At 41.5% G+C, this 22598-nt stretch overlaps 1 protein-coding gene across 3 annotated transcripts in view; it reads left to right on the top strand.

Moving 5' to 3' along the window:
- Positions 1 to 22598, top strand: part of LOC134348689 (inactive dipeptidyl peptidase 10-like) — a 927397-nt gene that overhangs the window by 677081 nt on the left and 227718 nt on the right. The window contains exon 1 of one of the 3 annotated variants that reach the window (XM_063052477.1): positions 15396 to 15531. The exons of the other annotated variants lie outside the window; for them this stretch is intronic. Within the exon in view, the coding sequence (XP_062908547.1) occupies positions 15511 to 15531 (21 nt within the window). The 5' untranslated portion in view covers positions 15396 to 15510. Of the gene's footprint in view, positions 1 to 15395; positions 15532 to 22598 lie in introns of those variants that run through there. 3 annotated transcript variants of the gene reach the window in all.

The raw sequence follows: 22598 nt of genomic DNA, 5'->3' as shown, positions 1-22598 counted from the left end.
GAACTATATAATTAATAGAGAATAAAATATAAAAGGAAAATAAAAGGCGCCACACTTATCAAAGTTCAATCTCTTCATGCACAAACAGTTGGAGCTCAGGACCCTTCTTCTTCATCCTGCGAACCCCTCAGACCACCTTGACCAGCCTCCTGGGGCCAACAATTGTGGTCAACCAGACGCTCCACACGAGTCTGTCTCTGCCTCCTCTCCTCGCCAAACACCCCGCTCGGGGTCCGACCCTGTTAGTGGACTCACAGCACCTGGTCCATCCTCTGTCTCTCTCTCCCGCCTTCTGCCCCAAAACCCCCGCATACGATATCTTACAGACACACCAAAGCATAACAACTATTGCAATTGGTTCATTCATCCTCCTATCAATAGATAATCCAAAACCAACTGCTACCAGGAAGGACTTTCTCAGCAGTTAACATAACAAAGAAGCCCTTTCAATTATAACATAACAAAGAAGCCATTTTAATTAGACTACGCAGTGACATAAAAAAAAGAAACCCCTTACAATTTCATGGCATAAAGCACAACAGTACACATATCAAGTAAACCTTCAAACTTTAACACCTTACAACTATAAAGGAATGCCGGACGTTACTGATCAGTAGTAATGGTGGCACAGCATATCAATGCAGTAACAAAGAAGGCACAACAGCAGCTCTACTTCATTAGGAGTTTGAGGAGATAAGGTATGTCACCAAAGACACTCAAAAATTTCTACAGAAATACTGTGGAGAACATTCTAACTGGTTGCATCGCCATCTGGTATGGGGGTGGGGGAGGGGTGGCCTACGGCACAGGATCAGAAAAAGCCGCAGAAAGTTGTGAACTCAGTCAGCTCCATCATGGGCCCTAGTCTCCCCGGCATCCAGACATCTTCAAGGAGCAACGCCTAAATGACGGCATCCATCGTTATGGATCCCATCACCCTGGTCAAGCCCTTTTCTCATTGTTCCCATTAGGGAGGAGGTACAGAAGCCTGAAGACACACACTAAGCGATTCAGACACAGTTTTTTCCCCCCTGCCATCTGATTTCTGAATGGACATTGAACCCATGAACATTACCTCACTACTTTTTTTGCACTACTTACTCAATTTAACTATATAAAATATATACATACCAGTGATATTAAATATGATTCTGATTAATATCACTCCCCCAGCACATGACACTGTCTTGTCTGGTCGCACTATCAATCTGACCTACTATAAAATATTTTATCCACTTCAACACTCACGAGATGCCAACTGTGGATCACATATACTGCAACAACCAACACCATTTTGCCTCCACACACTCTGATCTTCCCTGTGATTGAATCTATCCCATATTGCATTAACCAGCATCCATTTCCTCCTATAGACAACACAGATGGTGCACAGTCTAAATCAGGGGTCCCTAGCCTTTTTTATTACATGGACCCCTACCAATAACTGAGGGACCCCAAGTTCAGAACCCCTGGTCTGAATGTTTTCTCATCCCATCCCCAGAACCTCCAGTTCCTGGTCACAGACTTGATCACAGTCACTCATCTGTCTGTGTTTTCAGCTTCCAATGTGAGCAAATGAGATACTGATCGTAGCACCACGATCTCCCTCTCCCCCTCCCACTTTCAAATCTCTTACTAGCTCTTCTTTCAGTTAGTCCTGACGAAGGGTCTCAGCCTGAAACGTCGACTGTACGTCTTCCTGGAGATACTGCCTGGCCTGCTGTGTTCACCAGCAACTTTGATGTGTGTTGTTTGAAGTTTCTATTGGGTTACTTAAAATTTTTTGTACTTCTGTGGCGTTAGCTACATTTCAGTTAATTAATGGCTTCCAGAGTAGTGTACAACTGTTTTAAAGTATCCAGTGGTCAATAATGTGGTGAGTATTTAAGTTCCTCCTGGCACACCTTTCCATCTGCCAGCATGAAGCACTCAAGGTCATCATTATGTGCAGTGTCATATAACGCAGGCGATTATTGTCTTTCCATGACCATAATTGTTCTTGGGAAATTTTTCTACAGAAGTGTTTTGCCATCGCCTTCTTCTGGGCAGTGTCTTTACAATATGGGTGACCCTAGCCATTATCAATGCTCTTCGGAGATTGTCTGGCGTTAGTGGTCACATAACCAGGACTTGTGATATGCACCAGCTGCTCATACGACTATCCACCACCTGTCCCATGGGTTACGTGACCCTGATTGGGAGGCTAAGCAGGAGCTACGACTTGCCCAAGGGTAACCTAAAGGCTAGCGGAGGGAGGAACACTTCACACCTCCTTTGGTAGAGATGTATGTCCAACCTGCACCCACATAAAGCACTACGCTGAATAATTCCTGCAAAATCTGCATTAAATGTGCATTCTGCCAAAGGCTTTATCTTGTCTATCTGTGATCCTAGATTGAACACCACTCAAAGTCTGGATGTACAAACAGCTACACACACAAAATGCTGGAGGAACTCAGCAGGCTATGCAGCATCTATGGAAAAGAGTATATAGCCGATGTTTTGGTCTTCAGCAAGACTGGAGGAAAAAAGGCTGAGAAGTAGATTTAAAAGATGGGGGAGGGGAGAGAGAAACACAAGGTGGGAGGTGAAACTGGGAGGGGAGGGGTGAAGTAAAGTGCTGGGAAGTTGATTGGTAAAAGAGATACAGGGCTGGAGAAGGGGGAGCCTGATAGAAGATGACAGAAGGCCATTGAAGAAAGAAAAGAGGGGAGGAGCACCAGAAGGAGGTGATGGGAAGGGAAGGAGATAAGATGACACAGGGAAAAAGGGATGGGGATTGGTGAAGTGGAGAGGAGGGCACTACTGGAATTTTGAGAAATTGAGGTTCATGCCATCTGGTTGGAGGCTACCCAAACAGATTACAGTATAAGGTGTTGTTCCTCCAATTTAAGTGTGGCCTTATCACGACAGTGGTTGACATATTGGAACGGGAATGGGAAGTGAAATTAAAATGGTTGGCCGCTGGGAGATCTCACTTCTGCTGGCCAACAGAACTTAGGTGCTTGGTGAAGCAGTCTCCCAATCTGCGTGGGGTGTCACCGATATACAGGAAGCCTATCACCTTGTTTTTCACTGTCTGCTTCCCCACCTTTCAAATCTAATCCTCATTTATTTTTCTCCAGTCCTGCTGAAGCATCTCAGCCCGAAACATCAAGTATACTTTTTCCCATAATGCTGCCTGACCTGCTGAGTTCCTCCATAATTTTGTGTGTGTTGCTTGGATTTCCAGCATCTACAGATTTTCTCTTGTTTGTGCATAAACAGCTCGTCTTTATTCCATCAATGAAAGCATAGAAGGAAGAATGTCTAACAAGAAAAGTTCTCAGTCTACGTCGGATGGGTATAAAAATCAGTATATTCTGACAAAGACTATGGCCAAGAATGGACAGTTGGAAATGTGAGCACTTTAACCACCGCAGCAACACAAGACAGCAATCCAGAGCAACACACACACATTGCTGGAGGAACTCAGCAGATCGGTCAGTATCTACAGAAATGAATAAACACAAGAGGTTCTGCAGATGCTGCAAATCCAGAGCAACTCACATAAAGTACTGGAGGAATTCAGGAGGTCAACTTGAGCAACAGAGAAAAGAAGGCAGAGAAGTATAAAAAGGAATTGGCCTATGGCAGGATAGGGAATGGGGGAACCAGTAGCCAGGAACAGGAACAGGAAAGGTAGAGGGCAGGAATGATTAAATATCTGTAGTGGTAATAGTAAATACATCCAGCAGGTGTTATATCGTATTTAACTTTAGCAGCGTACGTGGCCTAATTTTGTAAGTGGTTATCTGTACACTATTCTATTTTTCTCTAACTGCTCTGCAGTAAAAGCACAGACATAGAAAGATGGAATAGTGTAATTCCATAATAACTGTAATTTAGTCCACGTCCAGAAAAACAGGTGTCAACCAAAAATTTTCAGACCTTGTCAACATTTGTAAAATGTACATTTAGATCTAATTATTAGTAGGTTTAATTACAATTTACTAACTGCTAATGAACATTTTTTTTATATTGTAGATGTTTTCAGAGAGTCTGTCCACATGATATAGCTCTGTGGTCCTGTTATTCAAGGGAGGAGATGGTACATTATTTTTGATTAAAAGTATCAGTAGGTAAAGAAATGCTCTCTTAAAACGTTTTAGAAATGCATGACAACGTAGGTTTTGTTGTTACTAATGTCATTGGTCCAAGATGACCTACAAATTAAATTAAACATTTTTTAATAAACCCAGATGATTGCAAATGGAAGTGTGGTAAATGTTTAAACGTTCAATAGGAGAAGGTAACTTAGCAACGTGAAGAGTGCAAGTAGTGGAGGTGTTTAAAGAAGTTTGGACAGGTACATGGATGGTAGAGATATGTAGGGCTATGGTCCCAGTACATGTTGATCGGAGTAGGCAGTTGAAATGGTTCAGTGCAGACTAGATGGCCTAAAGGGCCTGCTTCTGTGCTGTAATTTTCTATGACCCTATGACTCTATGGAGAGAATTTGGTGCATTATCAGGTTTGGGGTCTGTTCATAAGAACATAAGAAATAGGATGAGGAGTAGGCCATCTGGCCCATCGAGCCTGCCCCGCCATTCAATAAGATCATGGCTGATCTGTCCATAAACTCAGGTCCATCTACCTGCCTTTTCCTCATAACCCTTAATTCCCTTACTATGTAAAAACCTATCTAACTGTTTCTTAAATATATTTAGTGAGGAAGTCTCAACTGCTTCCCTGGGCAGAGAATTCCACAGATTTACCACTCTCTGGAAAAAACAGTTTCTCCTCATCTCCGTCCTAAATCTTCTCCGCTGAATTTTGTGGCAATATCCCCTAGTTCTAGTCTCACCTACCAATGGAAACAACTTTCCAACTTCTGTCTTATCTATCCCTTTCAAGATTTTGTACGTTTCTATAAGATCTCCTCTCATTCTTCTGAACTCCAGAGAGTATAGTCCCAGGCGACTCAATTGCTCCTCATAGATTAACCCCTTCATCTCTGGAATCAACCTGGTGAACCTCCTCTCCACTGCCTCCAAAGGCAGTATATCCTTCCTCAAATACGGAGACCAGAACTGCACATAGTACTCCAGGTGCAGCCTCACCAGTACCCTGTATAGTTGCAGCATGACCTCCCTGCTCTTGAATTCAATTCCTCTAGCAATGAAGGCCAACATTCTGTTTGCCTTCTTAATAACCTGTTGTACCTGCAAGCCAACTTTTTGCAAATCATGAACAAGCACTCTCAAGTCCCTCTGCACAACAGCATGCTGCAATCTTTCACCATTTAAATAATAATCTGCTCTTCTATTATTCCTTCCAAAGTGGATAATCTTGCATTCCATCTGCCAGATCTTGGCCCACTCACTTAACCTATATATATCCCTCTGCAGACTCTCTACATCTTCTGTACAATTAGCTTATCCACTCGGTTTAGTGTCATCAGCAAATTTTGCTACGCTACTCTCAGTCCCCTCTTCCAAATCAACAATGTAAATGTTAAACAGCTGCGGGCCCAGCACCGACCCCTGCAGCACCCCACTCACCACTGACTGCCAACCGGAGAAACACCCATTTATACCAACACCCTGACTTCTATTGGTTAACCAATCCACTATCCATACCAATACACTTCCTCCAACACCCTGCATCCATATCTTATTTATAAGTATATGACATCCACCTGTTCCCCTCTATCCACTGCACTCATTATGTCCTCAAAGAACTCCAGTAAGTTTATCAAACAGGACCTGCCCTTTCTGAATCCATGCTGTGTCTGTCTAATGGAACCACTCCTTTCTAAATGTTTAGCTATTTCTTCCCTAATGACAGCTTCAAGCATTTTCCCGACTACAGATGTTAAGCTAACTGGCCTATAGTTGCTTGTCTTTTCGCTACATCCTTTTTTTAAAAAGTGACATGAGATTTGCTGTCTTCCAATCTGCCAGGACCTGCCCAGAGTCTAGAGAGTTTTGATAAATGATTACCAACGCGTCTACTATAACCTCCGCCAATTCCCTCAGCACCCTGGGATGCATCCCATTAGGACCAGGGGACTTATCCACCTTCAGGCACTCTAGTTTGCTCATCACTATCTCTTTAGTGACAATGATTTTATCGAGGTCCTCACCTCCCATTTCGTCCCTAACATCATTCTTTGGCATATTAGGCATGTCTTCCACAGTGAAGACAGACATAAAATAGTTGTTCAATGCCTCAGCCATTTCCTTATCACCCAAACACGAGGAATTCTGCAGATGTTGGAAATTCAAGCAACACACATCAAAGTTGCTGGGGAATGCTGCAGGCCAGGCAGCATCTATAGGAAGAGGTACAGTCGACGTTTCGGGCCGAGACCCTTCGTCAGGACTAACTGAAAGAAGAGCTAGTAAGAGATTTGAAAGTGGGAGGGGGAGGGGGAGATCCTTATCACCCATTATCAATTTCCCCTTCTCGCCTTCCAAGGGACCTACGTTGACTTTAGTCACCCTCTTCCGCTTTATATATAAAAACTTTTGCTATCTGTTTTCATATTTTGTGCTAATTTACTTTCATACTCTATCTTCCCTTTCCTTATTTCTTGTTTAGTTGTTCTCTGTTGCTTTTTAAAGTTTTCCCAATCCTCCAGTCTCCCACTACTCTTTGTGACTTTGTACATAAGAGCTTTTAATTTGATACCATCTTTTATTTCCTTAGTTATCTAAGTCTGGCTCTCTCCACACTTGCTGTCCTTACTTTTGACTGGAATATACTTTCATTGAACACTGTGAAAAATCTCTTTGACAGTATTCCACTGCTCCTCAACTGTCCTACCAAATAGCCCGTGCTCCCAATCCACATTATCCAACTCCTCGCTCATCCCGTTGTAGTCTCCCTTGTTCAAGCATAATACATTAGTTTTAGATCTAACTATTTCATCCTCCATCTGAATGCGAAATTCAATCATACTATGATCACTCTTTCCAGGAGGATCCCTGACTACAAGATTATTAATCTTACCTGTCTCATTGCACAGGACTAGATCTAAGATAATATTTTCCCTTTAGGTTCACGAACATGCTGCTCAAGAAAGCCATCACGGATGCATTCTATGAAGTCCTCCTCAAGGCTTCCTTGACCAACCTGATTCATCCAATCTACGTGGAAGTTAAAATCCCCCATGACAACTGTTGTTCCGTTCTTACAAGCCTCAGTTATTGGTTAATCGCCTCTGCCACTGAAATATTTTTATTAGGTGGCCTATAGACAACACCCACCAGTGATTTTTTTCCCTTTACTATTCTTAATCTCTACCCAGATAGACTCAACATTCTGCTCCGTAGATCTTATATCACCTCTCACAATCGCCCTGATGTCATCCCTAATCAAGAGCGCCACCCACCTCCTCTGCCTTCCTGCCTATCTTTCCGTAGTACCTGATACCCTTGGATATTTAATTCCGAGTTATCGCCACTTTGCAACCAGGTTTCTGTAATGGCCACTAAATCATATGCCTTGGTACTGATCTGTGCCACAAGTTCACTAATTTTGTTTCTATTACTACAGGCATTTAGATAAAGTGCCCTTATACTCATTGTCCTTTTAGAATCTAGTGACCAAGCCATTTTTGCTTTTTACTTTTATGCACCCTACTCTTACTTTTTCTTCACTAACTCTAGCTTTGGTCTCTGCATCACTTCCCTCTTCTTTTCTGTGTGGGTTCCCATCCCCCTGCCATATTAGTTTAAAACCTCCCCACCAGCACTAGCAAACAATCTCACTGGGGATGAATGCATGTCACAGTGTCAGGTCAGGTGATGGAAGAACTGCATTATGGGAGAGATTGTTGTGTCTTGAAGAAATACTTGATCTACTATGATTCTCAAATAATGGTGTAAATATACTCCATTCATGGAGTCTACCCTGCTTGCCCACTTCAGGAATTGTGTACCAAGTGATACCTGGTGGACAGCAATTAAGAAGAGAATCTAATTTAATTTAAGACATGGAGTCTCATAAAAAAATAAAATGATGGCATGATTCTCATCCTGCCCTTGACAACACCAAAAATGGTGAGTTTAATTCTGTCAGAGAATATCGTTTAAGCATTTTGGCTTTTAAGTCTTCTGGAAACAAACCTTACCATTTTGTTAGGATTAAAATTGTCTAAATTTCCATTGTGCATAATTTATATAAATCCAGTTAAATAGATGAATTGGAATCAGTTTTATTTTCATTGACATGTGTTGTGAACTTTGTTGTTATACAGTGCCATACAGAAAAAAACACTGTAAATTACAGTAAGAAATATATTTTTAAAAAATTGCAAAGATTGAGCAGCATAGTAAGGAAGTGTTCATTGGTTCAATGACCACTCAGAAATCTGATGATGAAGGGGAAGAAAATGTCTTAAAATGTTGAATATGTGTCCTCATGCTGGTGTACCTCCTCCCTATGTGATGGTAATGAGTATGCTAACCTCGAATGAAGATCTTAAGCCCCAGATAGCTATGGGTACCCTCATTAAGGGAAGGTTATACTGTAACTACCTACTCTTCAAAGACTAGATCGTTCACAATGAGTTTAGCTGCCAATGCCCACTATTTGAGCGGTGACCCCCCCCCCCATCGAGGAGGAGATACTTCCAGCTAACAAAGCAGTTTAAGACACAGTTAATTAATTTTAGTGATACAATTTAAATTTAAATACATATACTTTTTAAAACACATTTAAAACTCACAATTCATACCGTATAAATGGTTTCTAAATTACAAACGATTTCTAAAACACAAAAACTTTCCAGAATACAGGTACAATTCTTATAAGCTAAAAAAATACCAACGAGTTGCTGATGATTGAGTTATCCATTGCAGACATCAAAGGCAAAAGAATGCATTCTAGTTCACCCCATCTCTCTGTCATTCTTGTTCTAGTTGTTTGACTAACCCTAAAAAACCTGATTGCTCTCTAACGTTTATACTGTTTTTTTCGCACTTGGATGACTTCACACGTGATTTTTTTCCGGATACTTTTTCACACAAAGCTTCTGGAGACAGAGATGCCACAATTAGTGCTGTGACACGTGACCCCCTGTGTACCCAAATCTTCTAACTATTGATAGCCACCATTTGATGTGCTACATGATCATCTAAATCTGGTTTGCAAATTTCCTTGAACAGAATAACTTAGCCAGTGTTGTCTGGTTTGATGTGGGCCATTTATCATAACCCCCATTGTTTTACAATGTATCTCCTGAGCAGTCAGCCCCTTGCTGTGGGCCAGCAGCCTGTGCTCTATAGACAGTACTGTTTGTTTGCAAAGCTGTCCTTTTAACTCATGGGTTCCCAACTTTTTTTATGCCATGGGGATCTACCATTAACCGTGTGGTCCATGGACCCTAGTTTGGGAACCCCTGTTTTAACTTCAGGCTGATTACTGCTTGCCATTTACATTAAAAACTGAAGACCAGCTCCCAGTTGTGACAAGAAGCTGAACAAGGAATACTGTTTGAAAGTTTACTTACTCAAAAACAACTCTTTTATCTTTGGAGGCTCACAGCTGGTGCATATCACAAGTCCTGGTTATGCAACACTGGTGCCAGGCAGGCAGTCTCTCAGGAGCACTGATAATGGCTGGGGTCACCCATCTTGTAAGGACACTGCCCAGAGGAATGAAATGGGAAACCACTTCATGGCACATAATGCTGATAATGATGATGATTCCAGTCAGACGGTATATCCCTTTGGTCAATAATCCTTCCTTGCCAACTTCCACCTGATGTGTGTCACTCAAAGCAATGATAATGTAATTTCTCCCTCTATGGAATTACAAAGAAAGAGTGAATGTTCCTCATCTGTCACAGAGAGTCACTGGTGATTCAATATCAGTTCAGAATAAATCTGTTTCTTTTTTTAACCTACTTCCTACTTTGTTGCATCAGAGGGAAGCTGTGGAATGTGAATTGCTCTGGAGAGGCTTCATGCTACAGACTGATTAATACACAGTCAAATCGAAAGTCAGGAGCATAGCTGCTCTGAAAAACCTGTCTGTATCTGGGACAGCATCACAGGCAGATGGCACCGCATCATAAATCTGACATAATTTTTACAAGAAAGAACACAATTAGAACACAAAAAGTGTCCATTTCAATGCAAAGTAATCAAAATGTTGCTGAAGTCTAATGAGTAGAGTTCGATTAGTTGTGTTATTATATTATCTATGTTTGATTTATTCTCTATACCAGTTAATATATTTTACTAAGAAAAAGATTCATCATAGTAAAATGTACTGTGTGTTTTTTTTAATTTAATTTGTCCTAACATTTATCCTGCTTGTTGGGAAACATTATTAGTTTTATCCCCAGTTTAGTTTCAACTACAACATTGAATACAGTGATTCTATTTCCAAAGTTCAAAGTAAATTTATTAACGAAGTACATATATGACACTATACACAATCCTGAGATTCATTTTCTTGTGAACATACTCAATAAATCTATAGAATAATAACCATAACAGAATCAATGAAAGACCGCACCAACAGAGCATTCAACCAGTGTGCAGAAGAGAACAAACTGTGCAAATAGAAAAATAAGATATAATAATAATAAATAAATAAATGAATAAGCAATAACATCACAAATATGAGGTGAAGATTCCTCGACGTGGATCATTTCAGTGAATAAGCAGGTGAAGTTGAGTGGTTATCCCCTTTGGTTCAAGAGCCTGATAGATGAGGGCTAATAACTGTTCCTGCACCTAGTGGTGTGAGTACTGGTGTAGATGTGCTCAATGATGGGGAGGGCTTTACCCATGATGGACTGGGCCATATCCAGTACTTTTTGTAGGATTTTCTGTTCAAAGACTTGGTGTTTCCATACCAGGCTGTTATGCAGCCAGTCAATATACTGTCCACTACACATCGATAGAAGTTTGTCAGAATTTTAGATTTCATGTCAAATCTCTGCCAACTCCTAAAGAAGTAAAAGCTCTGCTGTGCTTTCAAACTCTAAATTGTTTATGCATACAGCAAAGGGCAAAAGCATCCATTCAGATGACAAGTACGATTCACTTTACTTGGTCATTCTGAGAAATTTCATTTAAACGTAATTTAGAATTCTGAAATGCAAACAATAAAAACAGGCTGGAAGCTCAGTAGGCTGACAGCATCAACGGAGGGAGAAACAAAGTTTATATTTGGGTCAGTACTCTTTCATCAGAACTGAAAAGTGTAAGGGATGGTAATGGAACAAAGAACCAAAAGGTGGATTGAGAGAAGAGTTAAATAGGAACAGCAGAGTCATTATCTGAAGCTATTCATTGGATTCTTGAGCCTTCTGGACAGTAAATATTTTGGACCACGTCTTATTGGAAAAGTTGATAAAGACATTATGTAGTTTGTACAAAGTTCAAAAGTTTAAAGTTCAAAGTGAGTTTACTATCAAAGAACATGTATGTTACTATATACAGCCCTGAGAATCATCTTCTTAGTCATAGTCATACTTTATTGATCCCGGAGGAAATTGGTTTTCGTTACAGTTGCACCATAAATAAAAAATAGCAATAAAACCATAAATAGTAAAATAGTAATATGTAAATTATGCCAGTAAATTATGAAATAAGTCCAGGACCAGCCTATTGGCTCAGGGTGTTTGACCCTCCAAGGGAGGAGTTGTAAAGTTTGATGGCCACAGGCAGGAATGACTTCCTATGACGCTCTGTGTTGCATCTCGGTGGAATGAGTCTCTGGCTGAATGTACTCCTGTGTCCACCCAGTACATTATGTAGTGGATGGGAGACATTGACCAAGATGGCATGCAACTTAGACAGCATCCTCTTTTCAGACACCACCGTGAGAGAGTCCAGTTCCATCCCCACAACATCACTGGCCTTACGAATGAGTTTGTTGATTCTGTTGGTGTCTGCTACCCTCAGCCTGCTGCCCCAGCACACAACAGCAAACATTGATAGCACTGGCCACCACAGACTCGTAGAACATCCTCAGTATCGTCCAGCAGATGTTAAAAGACCTCACTCTCCTCAGGAAATAGTGACGGCTCTGACCCTTCTTGTAGACAGCCTCAGTGTTCTTTGACCAGTCCAGTTTATTGTCAATTTGTATCCCCAGGTATTTGTATTTCTCCACCATGTCCACACTGACGCCCTGGATGGAAACAGGGGTCACCAGTACCTTAGCTCTCCTCAGGTCTACCACCAGCTCCTTAGTCTTTTTCATATTAAGCTGCAGATAATTCTGCTCACACCATGTGACAAAGTTTCCTACCGTAGCCCTGTACTCAGCCTCATCTCCCTTGCCGATGCATCCAACTATGGCAGAGTCATCCGAAAACTTCTGAAGATGACAAGACTCTGTGCAGTAGTTGAAGTCCGAGGTGTAAATGGTGAAGAGAAAAGGAGACAAGACAGTCCCCTGTGGAGCTCCAGTGCTGCTGATCACTCTGTCGGACACACAGTATTGTGAGCACACGTACTGTGGTCTGCCAGTCAGGTAATCAAGAATCCATGACACCAGGGAAGCTTCCACCTGCATCGCTGTCAGCTTGTCCCCCAGCAGAGCAGGGCGGATGGTGTTGAACACACTGGAGAAGTCAAAAAACATGACCCTCACAGTGCTCGCTGGCTTGTCCAGGTGGGCGTAGACACGGTTCAGCAGGTAGACGATGGCGTCCTCAACTCCTAGTCCGGGCTGGTAGGCAAACTGGAGGGGATCTAAGTGTGGCCTGACCATAGGCCGGAGCAGCTCCAGAACAACTCTCTCCAGGGTCTTCATGATGTGGGAGGTCAATTCCACTGGTCTGTAGTCATTGAGGCCGCTGGGGCGCGGCGTCTTCGGCACAGGGACGAGGCAGGATGTCTTCCACAGCACAGGAACCCTCCGGAGCCTCAGGCTCAGGTTGCGGGCATACTCAATGAATCCAATAATTATAATAGAATCATTGAAAGACTGCAGCAATGAGTTGGACAACCAGTATGCAAAATAGCTGTGCAAATGCAAACAGAAGGAAAAAGATAAATAATAATAATGAAGTTCAAATGTTCAAAGTTCAAAGCAAAATTTATTATCAGAGTACATACCTGTCACCACATACAATCCCGAGATTCTTTTTTCTGCATGCATACTTTGCAAATCTATAGAACAATAACTGTAAACTGTAAACATGAGGAACAGTTAACTGTAAATAAACTATGCAAATGTAAATACAAATAAATAGCAATAAATAACGAGCATGAAACAACAATATAACTGTTGCCTTAAATGAGGACTGGACTTTGAGGTGAGTGGTCCTAGGTTCGAATCCGGAACCTTTCACGAGTTCCATCTATGCTGGATTGAGCATCGAGCTAGCAACTCCGCCTCGTGAAAAAAAGGCGGATGCTAAAGAAGCAGCCAGGTTGCTGCCCGATGCACCACCAAGTACAGAGAGGGATGACAAAAAACAACCAATACTGTGATAGGAACTAGAACTGGTGGGAGCCAGTTAGTCCATCAGTTCCTTCATGCTAAATAATAATATTCAATAAATAAGCAATGAATATTGAGAACATGAGATGTAGAACCTTGAAAGTGAGTCTATAGGTTATCGGAACAGTTCAGTGCTGGGGCAGGTGAAGTTATCCACACTGGTTCAGGAGCCTGATGATTGAGGGCTAATAACTGTTCCTAAATCTGTTGCTGTGAGTCCTGAGGCTCCTATACCTTCTTCCTGATGCCATCAGTGAGAAAAGGCCATGACCTTGGGTTCCCTGATGATGGATGCTGCTTTCCTGCAACAGTGCTTCATGTAAGTGTGCTCAATGGTGGGGAGGGTTTTACCCATGACAGATTGAGCCGTATCCACTATTTTTTGTAAAGTTTTCCATTCAAGTGCTTCTGAAAGGAAATTTGGTAGTCACAAATGTAAAATAAAGTTTTTGGTTGAGATGTAATAGTATCTACTTACCAGAGTTTGGAAATCGAGGAGGTACATTGGTACAAAGTTAGAAAGCAGGAGCTAGTCATAAAATCATAAAAATCACCCGTATGATAAAGCAAAAGGACCAGATGTACTTTTCTAAACATACTCACAAAATTAAGTTCTGAATTGAATTGAATTGAATTGACTTTATTTCTTACATCCTTCAGATACGTGAGGAGTAAAATTCTTTACATTACGTCTCCATTTGAATGTGCAATGTACAGATTATAGTAAATTGTAATAAATAGTATGTAGAGTAAGATATACAACTGAACAGTCATTATAGCTTAGAAATACAATTGTATCAGGGTGAATTAATCAGTCTGATGGCCTGGTGGAAGAAGCTGTCCTGGAGCCTGTTGTCCTGATCACCAAATGATGTACAGAATTTCAAATAGTATTATGAAGGAATATAATGCAAATAATTTGTTAAACTGATATTGGGAGTTAATTCATTTAAAAAAAGAGAACCAACAAACCAGCCAATGTGATTAAGCTACGTGAAACTGAAGAAGAAATTGCTTGTCTACCTTTGGAATATGTAAAACGTATATACAGCAACTGAAATTTTAAAAAAAATTATTGATATCACAAGTTGGTAAGAGTAGAGGCAAGGGTACGTTCTCCCCATGACCACATGGGTTTCTTCCGGGTGCTCCAGTTTCCTCCCACAGTCCAAAGATGTACTGGATGGTATGTTCATTGGTCATTGTAAATTGTCCTGTGGTTAAGCTAGGATTAAATCAGGGGATTGCTGGGTGGTGTGGCTTAAATGACCAGAAGGGCCAACTCCACTCTGTATCTCAACAAATCAATTTTAATTATTATTTTGGTTAACCTGTCTTGGTGAGTGAAGAAAATAAGCTTTGCAGTCTTCAACATAAAATTCCTTACCCTCTGCAGGGAAAAGGCATGCTCTTTTATTATTTGCTGAAACAACAGACAGCCGTATCTGGTGTATACATCATGTAAAGATTATTGTGTAGATATTTTTAATATTTGTGACCATTGCAGAAAAGAAATGGTGTTTGTTCCTCCAGAAATAAATGTATTGCTCACAGAACAAAGTAATCCACTAATGCCTGCCTGAGGTAAAAGGAAAACAAGTACAGCACAGCATGTTATTGCTCTGTCAATGTAAATATCTGACTACCTGTGAGAAAAAATAACACAGCATATCTGATTGCTTGGAATTTTACTTGTACGCAGAGATAGATCCTAGCAGAATTGCCAAATATTTCAAAAAACTTACAATGCAGTGAGTATCAAACCAACATTGAAACACGGAAAAACATTTCCATTGAGTGCTTGTTCTGTCTTTCAGGCAATTGATTTATGTTAAGCATTTTCAGCTTTTATTTTAATGAGCAGTTTCAGGTGGAAGGTCACTTCCTGTGCAGCCAGGAAGTACTAGGTGTGAAAGCACATTGGCTGGCAGGAGACCAAATGTTTATGGTAGAACTCAAAAAAATTGAGTCTGCAATAACACCAAGGAGTAGGGACACTATGCCCTGACTCTCATAGTATTCTTGAATGGAGTTTGGCTGACTGTCTAGTTGATGTTACAACACCTCAGCAAGGTCAGTACAGTGCTAAAGAATAAGAAGCACAAGAAAAGCGATGCAAATTGACGTGTGTTATATGATCCTTTATTTTTTGTATTTATGTGTGTTTTATTTTTAAGTTTTGAAGTGAATAGGCATGAATTTGGAGCCAGTAATCAACAAGGTTTGTGTGCTCAATGCTATATAGTCAGATGGTTCTGCACACATATCTAGTATTTGCTGGAAATATGAAAAGAGATAGTACTCTGCTGACCACCTGGTGTAGGTTCTGTAGATAGTGGAACGGCCTTGGGATATTAGGAGGTGAATGACTTGCTGTAGAATCCAAGTCTCTGACAGCTCTGGTAGACACTTCAGCTATCTATCAACATGTGCTGTCTATTTTACATCCAGAGTGGTATTTTGGGTAGCGGGATGGAGATGCGTCTCTAGCAAGGAGGTGAAAGGTGCTCCTTCCCACCGCTAGCCTGAGAGTCAATCCCTGGGCATGGTGTAGCACCTGCTTAGCACCCCCTCCCCAGTCAGGGTCTCATGAAGCCACGGGAGCAGCTGGTGGATGGTTGTATGAGCAGCTGGTGCACATCACAAGTCCTGGTTATGCGACCACTGATGCCAGGCAGAAAATCTCTGAAGAGTATTGATAAGGGCTAGGGTTGCCCATCTTGTAAAGACATTGCCCAGAAGCAGGCAATGGTAAACCACTTCTGTAGAAAAACTGTAGAACAATCATGGTCATGGAAAGACCATGATTGCCCACATCATATGAAATGGCGCAGTGGTATATTGCTTGGCTGTTAATGGCCCCATAAAAAGCTAATCTCCTCTTCATTACAAATCATGTGTTGGTTCATGGGTGCATTATCTTGGCTCTTTGTGCCATTCTACAAATTGTTAGTGCTTTCCAAATTAGTTCAATAAATTTGCAGAGTAATATGGTTGATATGAGTTTTGCCTTTTTCAAGTCGCCTCTACAAATGTGCTGCATTTATTCTGAGTGTATTATTCGACACTCTCCGCTGATTACAAGAGGGAGAGAAGGATCTCAGTAGGGGAGAATTAAGGAGACTGCAACAGTGAGCTCCAATTCATCAGGGGGCTTCCATGTCTCCCTAGTTCTTTTTATTCTTTTTAGACCTAGGTTTCTCTGCAAGGAATTGACATCCTGAATTCAACTAGAATAGAATAGAAATTTATTGTCATTGCTCAAGACAAGTAGATTGTGGTGCTGCTTCAGTCTGTGCAAAACAGATACTTACTTGCATGTGTTACGGCTTAATTTTTTTAAAAAATCCTATATTTACATGCAACAAGTGACTTTGAGAATCCATAACACCCAAAGGCCATTGGCAAGCCAGGGTGTAGCATTATTCAGCTGCACAACAACCCTTGGAAAGAAGCTGTTTTTCAGTCTTACTGTCTTGGCTAAGATGGCAGGAGATTGAAAAGACAGCGTCCAGGATGGGATGGGACTTTAACGATGTTACAAACAGCAAGAGCTGTAGATTGTCTCCAGGTCTGGTAGTTGAGTCCCAGTGATGTAAAAGAAATTTTTTTAGTTAGAGGATGGTGAATCTATGGAATTTGTTGCCACGGGCAGCAGTGGAGGCCAAGTCATTGGGTGTATTCAAGGCAGAGATTGATAGGTATCTGAGTAGCCAGGGCATCAAAGGTTATGGTGAGAAGGCGGGGCAGTGGGACTAAATAGGATAAAATGGATCAGCTCATGATAAAATGGCGGAGCAGACTCGATGAGCCGAATGGCCTACTTCTGCTCCTTTGTCTTATGGTCTTATGTACTTTGTGATCTGTATTGCTGCAGCAAGAGTACCATGCTGTCATTCCATATGTGGTGCTGAGACGTGGTGGTAGCAGTGGTGCTATATTTCCAAGTACAGGGAATGCCGTGTAAGTACATAACATAAGAAGACTCGTATGGCCAGATTTGGGAACAGCTTCTTTCTAACTACGATAAGACTGCTGAACAGATCCTGACCTGGATCTGGGCCGTACCCTCCAAATATCCGGACCTGCCTCTCGGTTTTTTTGCACTACCTTACTTTCCATATGATTTATAATTTAAATGTTTAATATTTACTCATTTTTACTATTTTAGTATTTCTAATATTTAATATTTGTAATCCAGGGAGTGGGAAGCGCAGAATCAAATATCACTATGATGATTGTACGTTCTAGTATCAATTGTTTGGCGACAATAAAGTATAAGGTATAAGGAGCAGGAGTTGGCCATCTGGCCTGTGGTGCCTGCTCCGCCATTCAATAAGGTCATGGCTGATTTGGCCATGAACTCATCTCCACCTACCTGCCTTTTCCCCACAACCCTTAATCCCTCTAATATGCAAAAATGTAGTGCTCAGATGTGGTCGAGGCAGTGCTATATTTCCAAGTAAAGGTTGATTTGAAAAGAAACCTTCATGTGTTGGTGTTACCATCATCCCCTGAATTTGTCCTTTTTAGTGGTAAAGGTCACAGATCTGGAAATTGCTTTGGAGGAGCCTGGATATGTTAATGCAGTGTATTTTGTAGATGCTGCACACTGCAGCCTCTGTGTTCTGACTGTAGAGAGAATGAAAATTTAGGTGTAGTGCCAGTCATCTGGGTTGGTTTGTCCTGCAAAAGAACAAGCTTCGTGTTCGAGCTGCACATATCCAGGCGAGTAGTAATATTTTATGGAACCACTGAGGTTGTTGAAAAACATGGAGACTTCCGAGGGTGAACAGTACACCAGCCGCCAGTGTACTTTTCTAGCCAGATGTGTTTTCTAGCCGGGAAAGAATACACACTCAGGACAACAAATACTTTTTTTGGGTCTTTAATTCCTTTATCTGTTTTTGATGTTTTCATGCAGAAAGAGGGTATCAAAATAAAAACAACAAAATGAATTAAAAAAAACACACATTTACAATCTCAGCTTAATTTTGGTCCACACACTTGTTACATATGCATTATGAAAATAACTAAAACAAAATATACAAAGCCAATATGGTAGTGGCAATTCTAAAAATCAATACAAACAACATTAGAATCCACCAATCCTGTACTTTATACACAACATAAAAATATTAATAAATACATCTCATTTTAACTGAGAGGTATACTCACTTTGGTACACACGTGCTTACCTTCCAATCATGTATAGGTTAGATCCTGAAACGAGTTCTCTTTGCTCATGGTACTAGGCTAGTAAGGAACTTCGCACAGCCACGCCACCCAGCACCAATACATACTCGCGAAAATCTAAAGCATCCACAAGTAAAACTTGTCAAATTATCAACATTCTAGATTTACAAACAAGTATAAACTTGGGGCATAGTTTTAAGGTGCTTGGAAATAGGTACCGAGGGGATGTCAGGGGTAAGTTTTTCACACAGAGAGTGGTGGGTGGGTGGAATGGACTGCCAGCAGTGGTGGTGTAAGTAGACACAATAGGGTCTTTTAAGAGCCTCACAGATTGGTTCATGGAGCTTAGAAAAATAGAGGGTTACACGTTAGGGAAATTCTAGGCAGTCTACATGGTCGGTACAACATTGTGGGCCGAAGGGCCTGTAATGTGCCGTAAGTTTCTATGTTCAATGTTCTAAACAAATTACATGGATATTATCAAATACTATTCACTTTTCCCCACCATACAACCAGTACTTAACATTCGTTCTAGAATATTGTAACTCTTCTCTCTACCCCGCGTGTGCAAAATGACGTCACAGTTTTCTCTTAAAGGCACAGGGAGCTATTTTAGCATTACGAGAGTGAATACATAAGTGCACTATAACAATAAAAAATGATATCCAGTGGTCATTTGGTTACATGTGACTGGTCCAGATGAGTTTTTAGTCAATAGTAAACCCGAGGATATTGACTGTAGGAGATTTGGTTATAGTAGTACCATCAAATATCAAGAGAAAACAATTAGACTCTTCCTGAAAAACATTATATACGTGAGGAAAATGATAAGGTCATAAGGAGATTGATAAATTCTTTATTAATCAGAGCATGAAGAAATATGGAGAGAAAACAGGAGACTGGGGCTGAGAGGGAAAATGGATCGGTCGTGATGAAATGGCAGAGCAGATTCAATGGGCTAAATGGCCTAATTCTGCTCCTATATCTTATGGTCTTGTTAAATTGAAGAATCTATTGTTGAATGCAGAAACAGCTGTAATAAATGCAGCATAGGGTATCAGACAAAGGAGCAGAAATAGGCCATTTAGACCATTTAGCCCATCGAGTCTGCTCCGCCCTTCCATCGTAGCTGATTATTTGTCTCTCTTGACCCCATTCTCCTGATTTCTCTTCATAAACTTTGACACCTGGATTAATCAAGAAGCTATCAACCCCTGCTTTAAATATTACCAATGTCTTGGCATCCACAGCCATCTGTGGCAATGAATTCCAGAAATTCAGCATCTGAGCTGTGACAATTCAGATTGTAGTTGGGAAAGATTTCAATCTGAAGCATCGTAACAAATTTCTGTTGTGGCCGTGGAAATAGAATTAGCCGCCATGTGGAATCAGAATCCGACCAGAACCAGATTTAATATCACCGGCATATGTCATGAAATGTGTTATGTGGCAGCAGTACACTGCAATACAGAATAACAACAACTGTGAATTGCAGTAATATATATATAAGTAAGTAGTGAGGTAGTGTTCACGGGTTCAATGTCCATTCAGAAATTGGATGGCAGAGGAAAAGAAAGTATTCCTGAGTCATTGAGTGTATGCCTTCAGGCTTCTGTACCTCCTCCCTGACGGTAGTAATGAGAAGACAGGATGCAGGTAAAAGGTGAAATTGTCTATAATAGTTATGAACTGTGCAGCAGCAATAATGTCAGTCGCTTGATTTTGGGTTACATCACTGAGTACCAAGAAGGTTCAGAAGCCATTCAGGTTGTGGAGTGCATTGACTCTACCCATTCTCTCTGCTGATGAAGAGATTTGATGGTACCAGTTAGACTCCAATAGTACAGCACAGTACAGGCCCTTCGGCCCACAATGTTGTGCCGACCCTTAAACCCTGACTCCCATATAACCCCCCCACCTTAAATTCCTCCATATACCTGTCCAGTAGTCTCTTAAACTTCACTAGTGTATCTGCCTGCGCCACTGACTCAGGCAGTGCATTCCATGCACCAACCACTCTCTGAGTAAAAAACCTTCCTCTAATATCCCCCTTAAACTTCGCACCCCTTACCTCTTGTATTGTCATGTCCTCTTGTATTGAGAAGTGGTGCCCTGGGGAAGAGGCGCTGGCTGTCCACTCTATCTATTCCTCTTATTATCTTGTATACCTCTATCATGTCTCCTCTCATCCTCCTTCTCTCCAAAGAGTAAAGCCCCAACTTTCTTAATCTCTGATCATAATGCATACTCTCTAAACCAGGCAGCATCCTGTTATATCTCCTCTGTACCCTTTCCAAAGCTTCCATGTCCTTCCTATAGTGAGGCAACCAGAACTGGACACAGTACTCCAAGTGTGGCCTAACCAGAGTTTTATAGAGCTGCATCATTACCTCACGACGCTTAAACTCTATCCCTCGACTTATGAAAGATAACACCCCATAAGCTTTCTTAACTACCCTATCTACCTGTGAGGCAACTTTCAGGGGTCTGTGGACATGTAACCCCAGATCCCTCTGCTCCTCCACACTACCAAGTATCCTACCATTTACTTTGTACTCTGCCTTGGAGTTTGTCCTTCCAAAGTGTACCACCTCACACTCCTCTGGGTTGAACTCCATCTGCCACTTCTCAGCCCATTTCTGCATCCTATCAATGTCTCTCTGCAATCTTCCTCAATCCTCTACACTATCTACAACACCACCAACCTTTGTGTCATCTGCAAACTTGCCAACCCACCCTTCTACCCCAATATCCAGGTTGTTAATAAAAATCACGAAAAGTAACGATCCCAGAACCGATCCTTGTGGGACACCACTAGTCACAATCCTCCAAGTTGAATGTACTCCCTCCACCACAACCATTCTGCTTTCTGCAAGCAAGCCAATTCTGAATCCACCTGGCCAAACTTCCCTGGATCCCATGCCTTCTGACTTTCTGAATAAGCCTACCGTGTGGAACCTTGTCAAATGCCTTACTAAAATCCATATAGATCACATCCACTGCACTACCCTCATCTATATGCCTTGTCACCTCCTCAAAGAACTCTATCAGGCTTGTTAGACACGATCTGCCCTTCACAAAGCCATGCTGACTGTCCCTGATCAGACCATGATTCTCTAAATGCCCATAGATCTTATCTCTAAGAATCTTTTCTAACAGCTTTTCCACCACAGACATAAGGCTCACTGGTCTATAATTACCCGGACTATCCCTACTACCTTTTTTGAACAAGCAGACAACATTCGCCTCCCTCCAGTCCTCCGGTACCATTCCCGTGGACAACGAGGACATAAAGATCCTAGCCAGAGGCTCAGCAATCTCTTCCCTTGCCTCGTGGAGCAGCCTGGGGAATATTCCATCAGGCCCCGGGGACTTATCCATCATAATGTATTTTAACAACTCCAAAACCTCCTCTCCCTTAATATCAACAAGCTCCAGGACATCAACCTCACTCATATTGTCCTCACCATCATCAAGTTCCCTCTCATTGGTGAATACCGAAGAGAAGTATTCACTGAGGACCTCGCTCATTTCCACAGCCTCCAGGCACATCTTCCCACCTTTATCTCTAATCGGTCCTACCTTCACTCCTGTCATCCTTTTGTTCTTCACATAATTGAAGAATGCCTTGGGGTTTTCCTTTACCCTACTCACCAAGTCCTTCTCATGCCCCCTTCTTGCTCTCCTCAGCCCCTTCCTAAGCTCCTTTCTTGCTACCCTATATTCCTCAATAGACCCATCTGATCCTTGCTTCCTAAACCTCATGTATGCTGCCTTCTTCCACCTGACTAGATTTTCCACCTCACTTGTCACCCATGGTTCCTTCACCCTACCATTCTTTATCTTCCTCACTGGGACAAATTTATCCCTAACATCCTGCAAGAGATCCCTAAACATCGACCACATGTCCATAGTATATCTCCCTGCAAAAATATCATCCCAAT

Source organism: Mobula hypostoma, chromosome 6 (genome assembly GCF_963921235.1).
Source record: "Mobula hypostoma chromosome 6, sMobHyp1.1, whole genome shotgun sequence".
Classification (NCBI taxonomy): domain Eukaryota; kingdom Metazoa; phylum Chordata; class Chondrichthyes; order Myliobatiformes; family Myliobatidae; genus Mobula; species Mobula hypostoma.
Note: the sequence above shows the minus strand (reverse complement) of the source record. Positions and strands in the feature narration are given on the sequence as shown.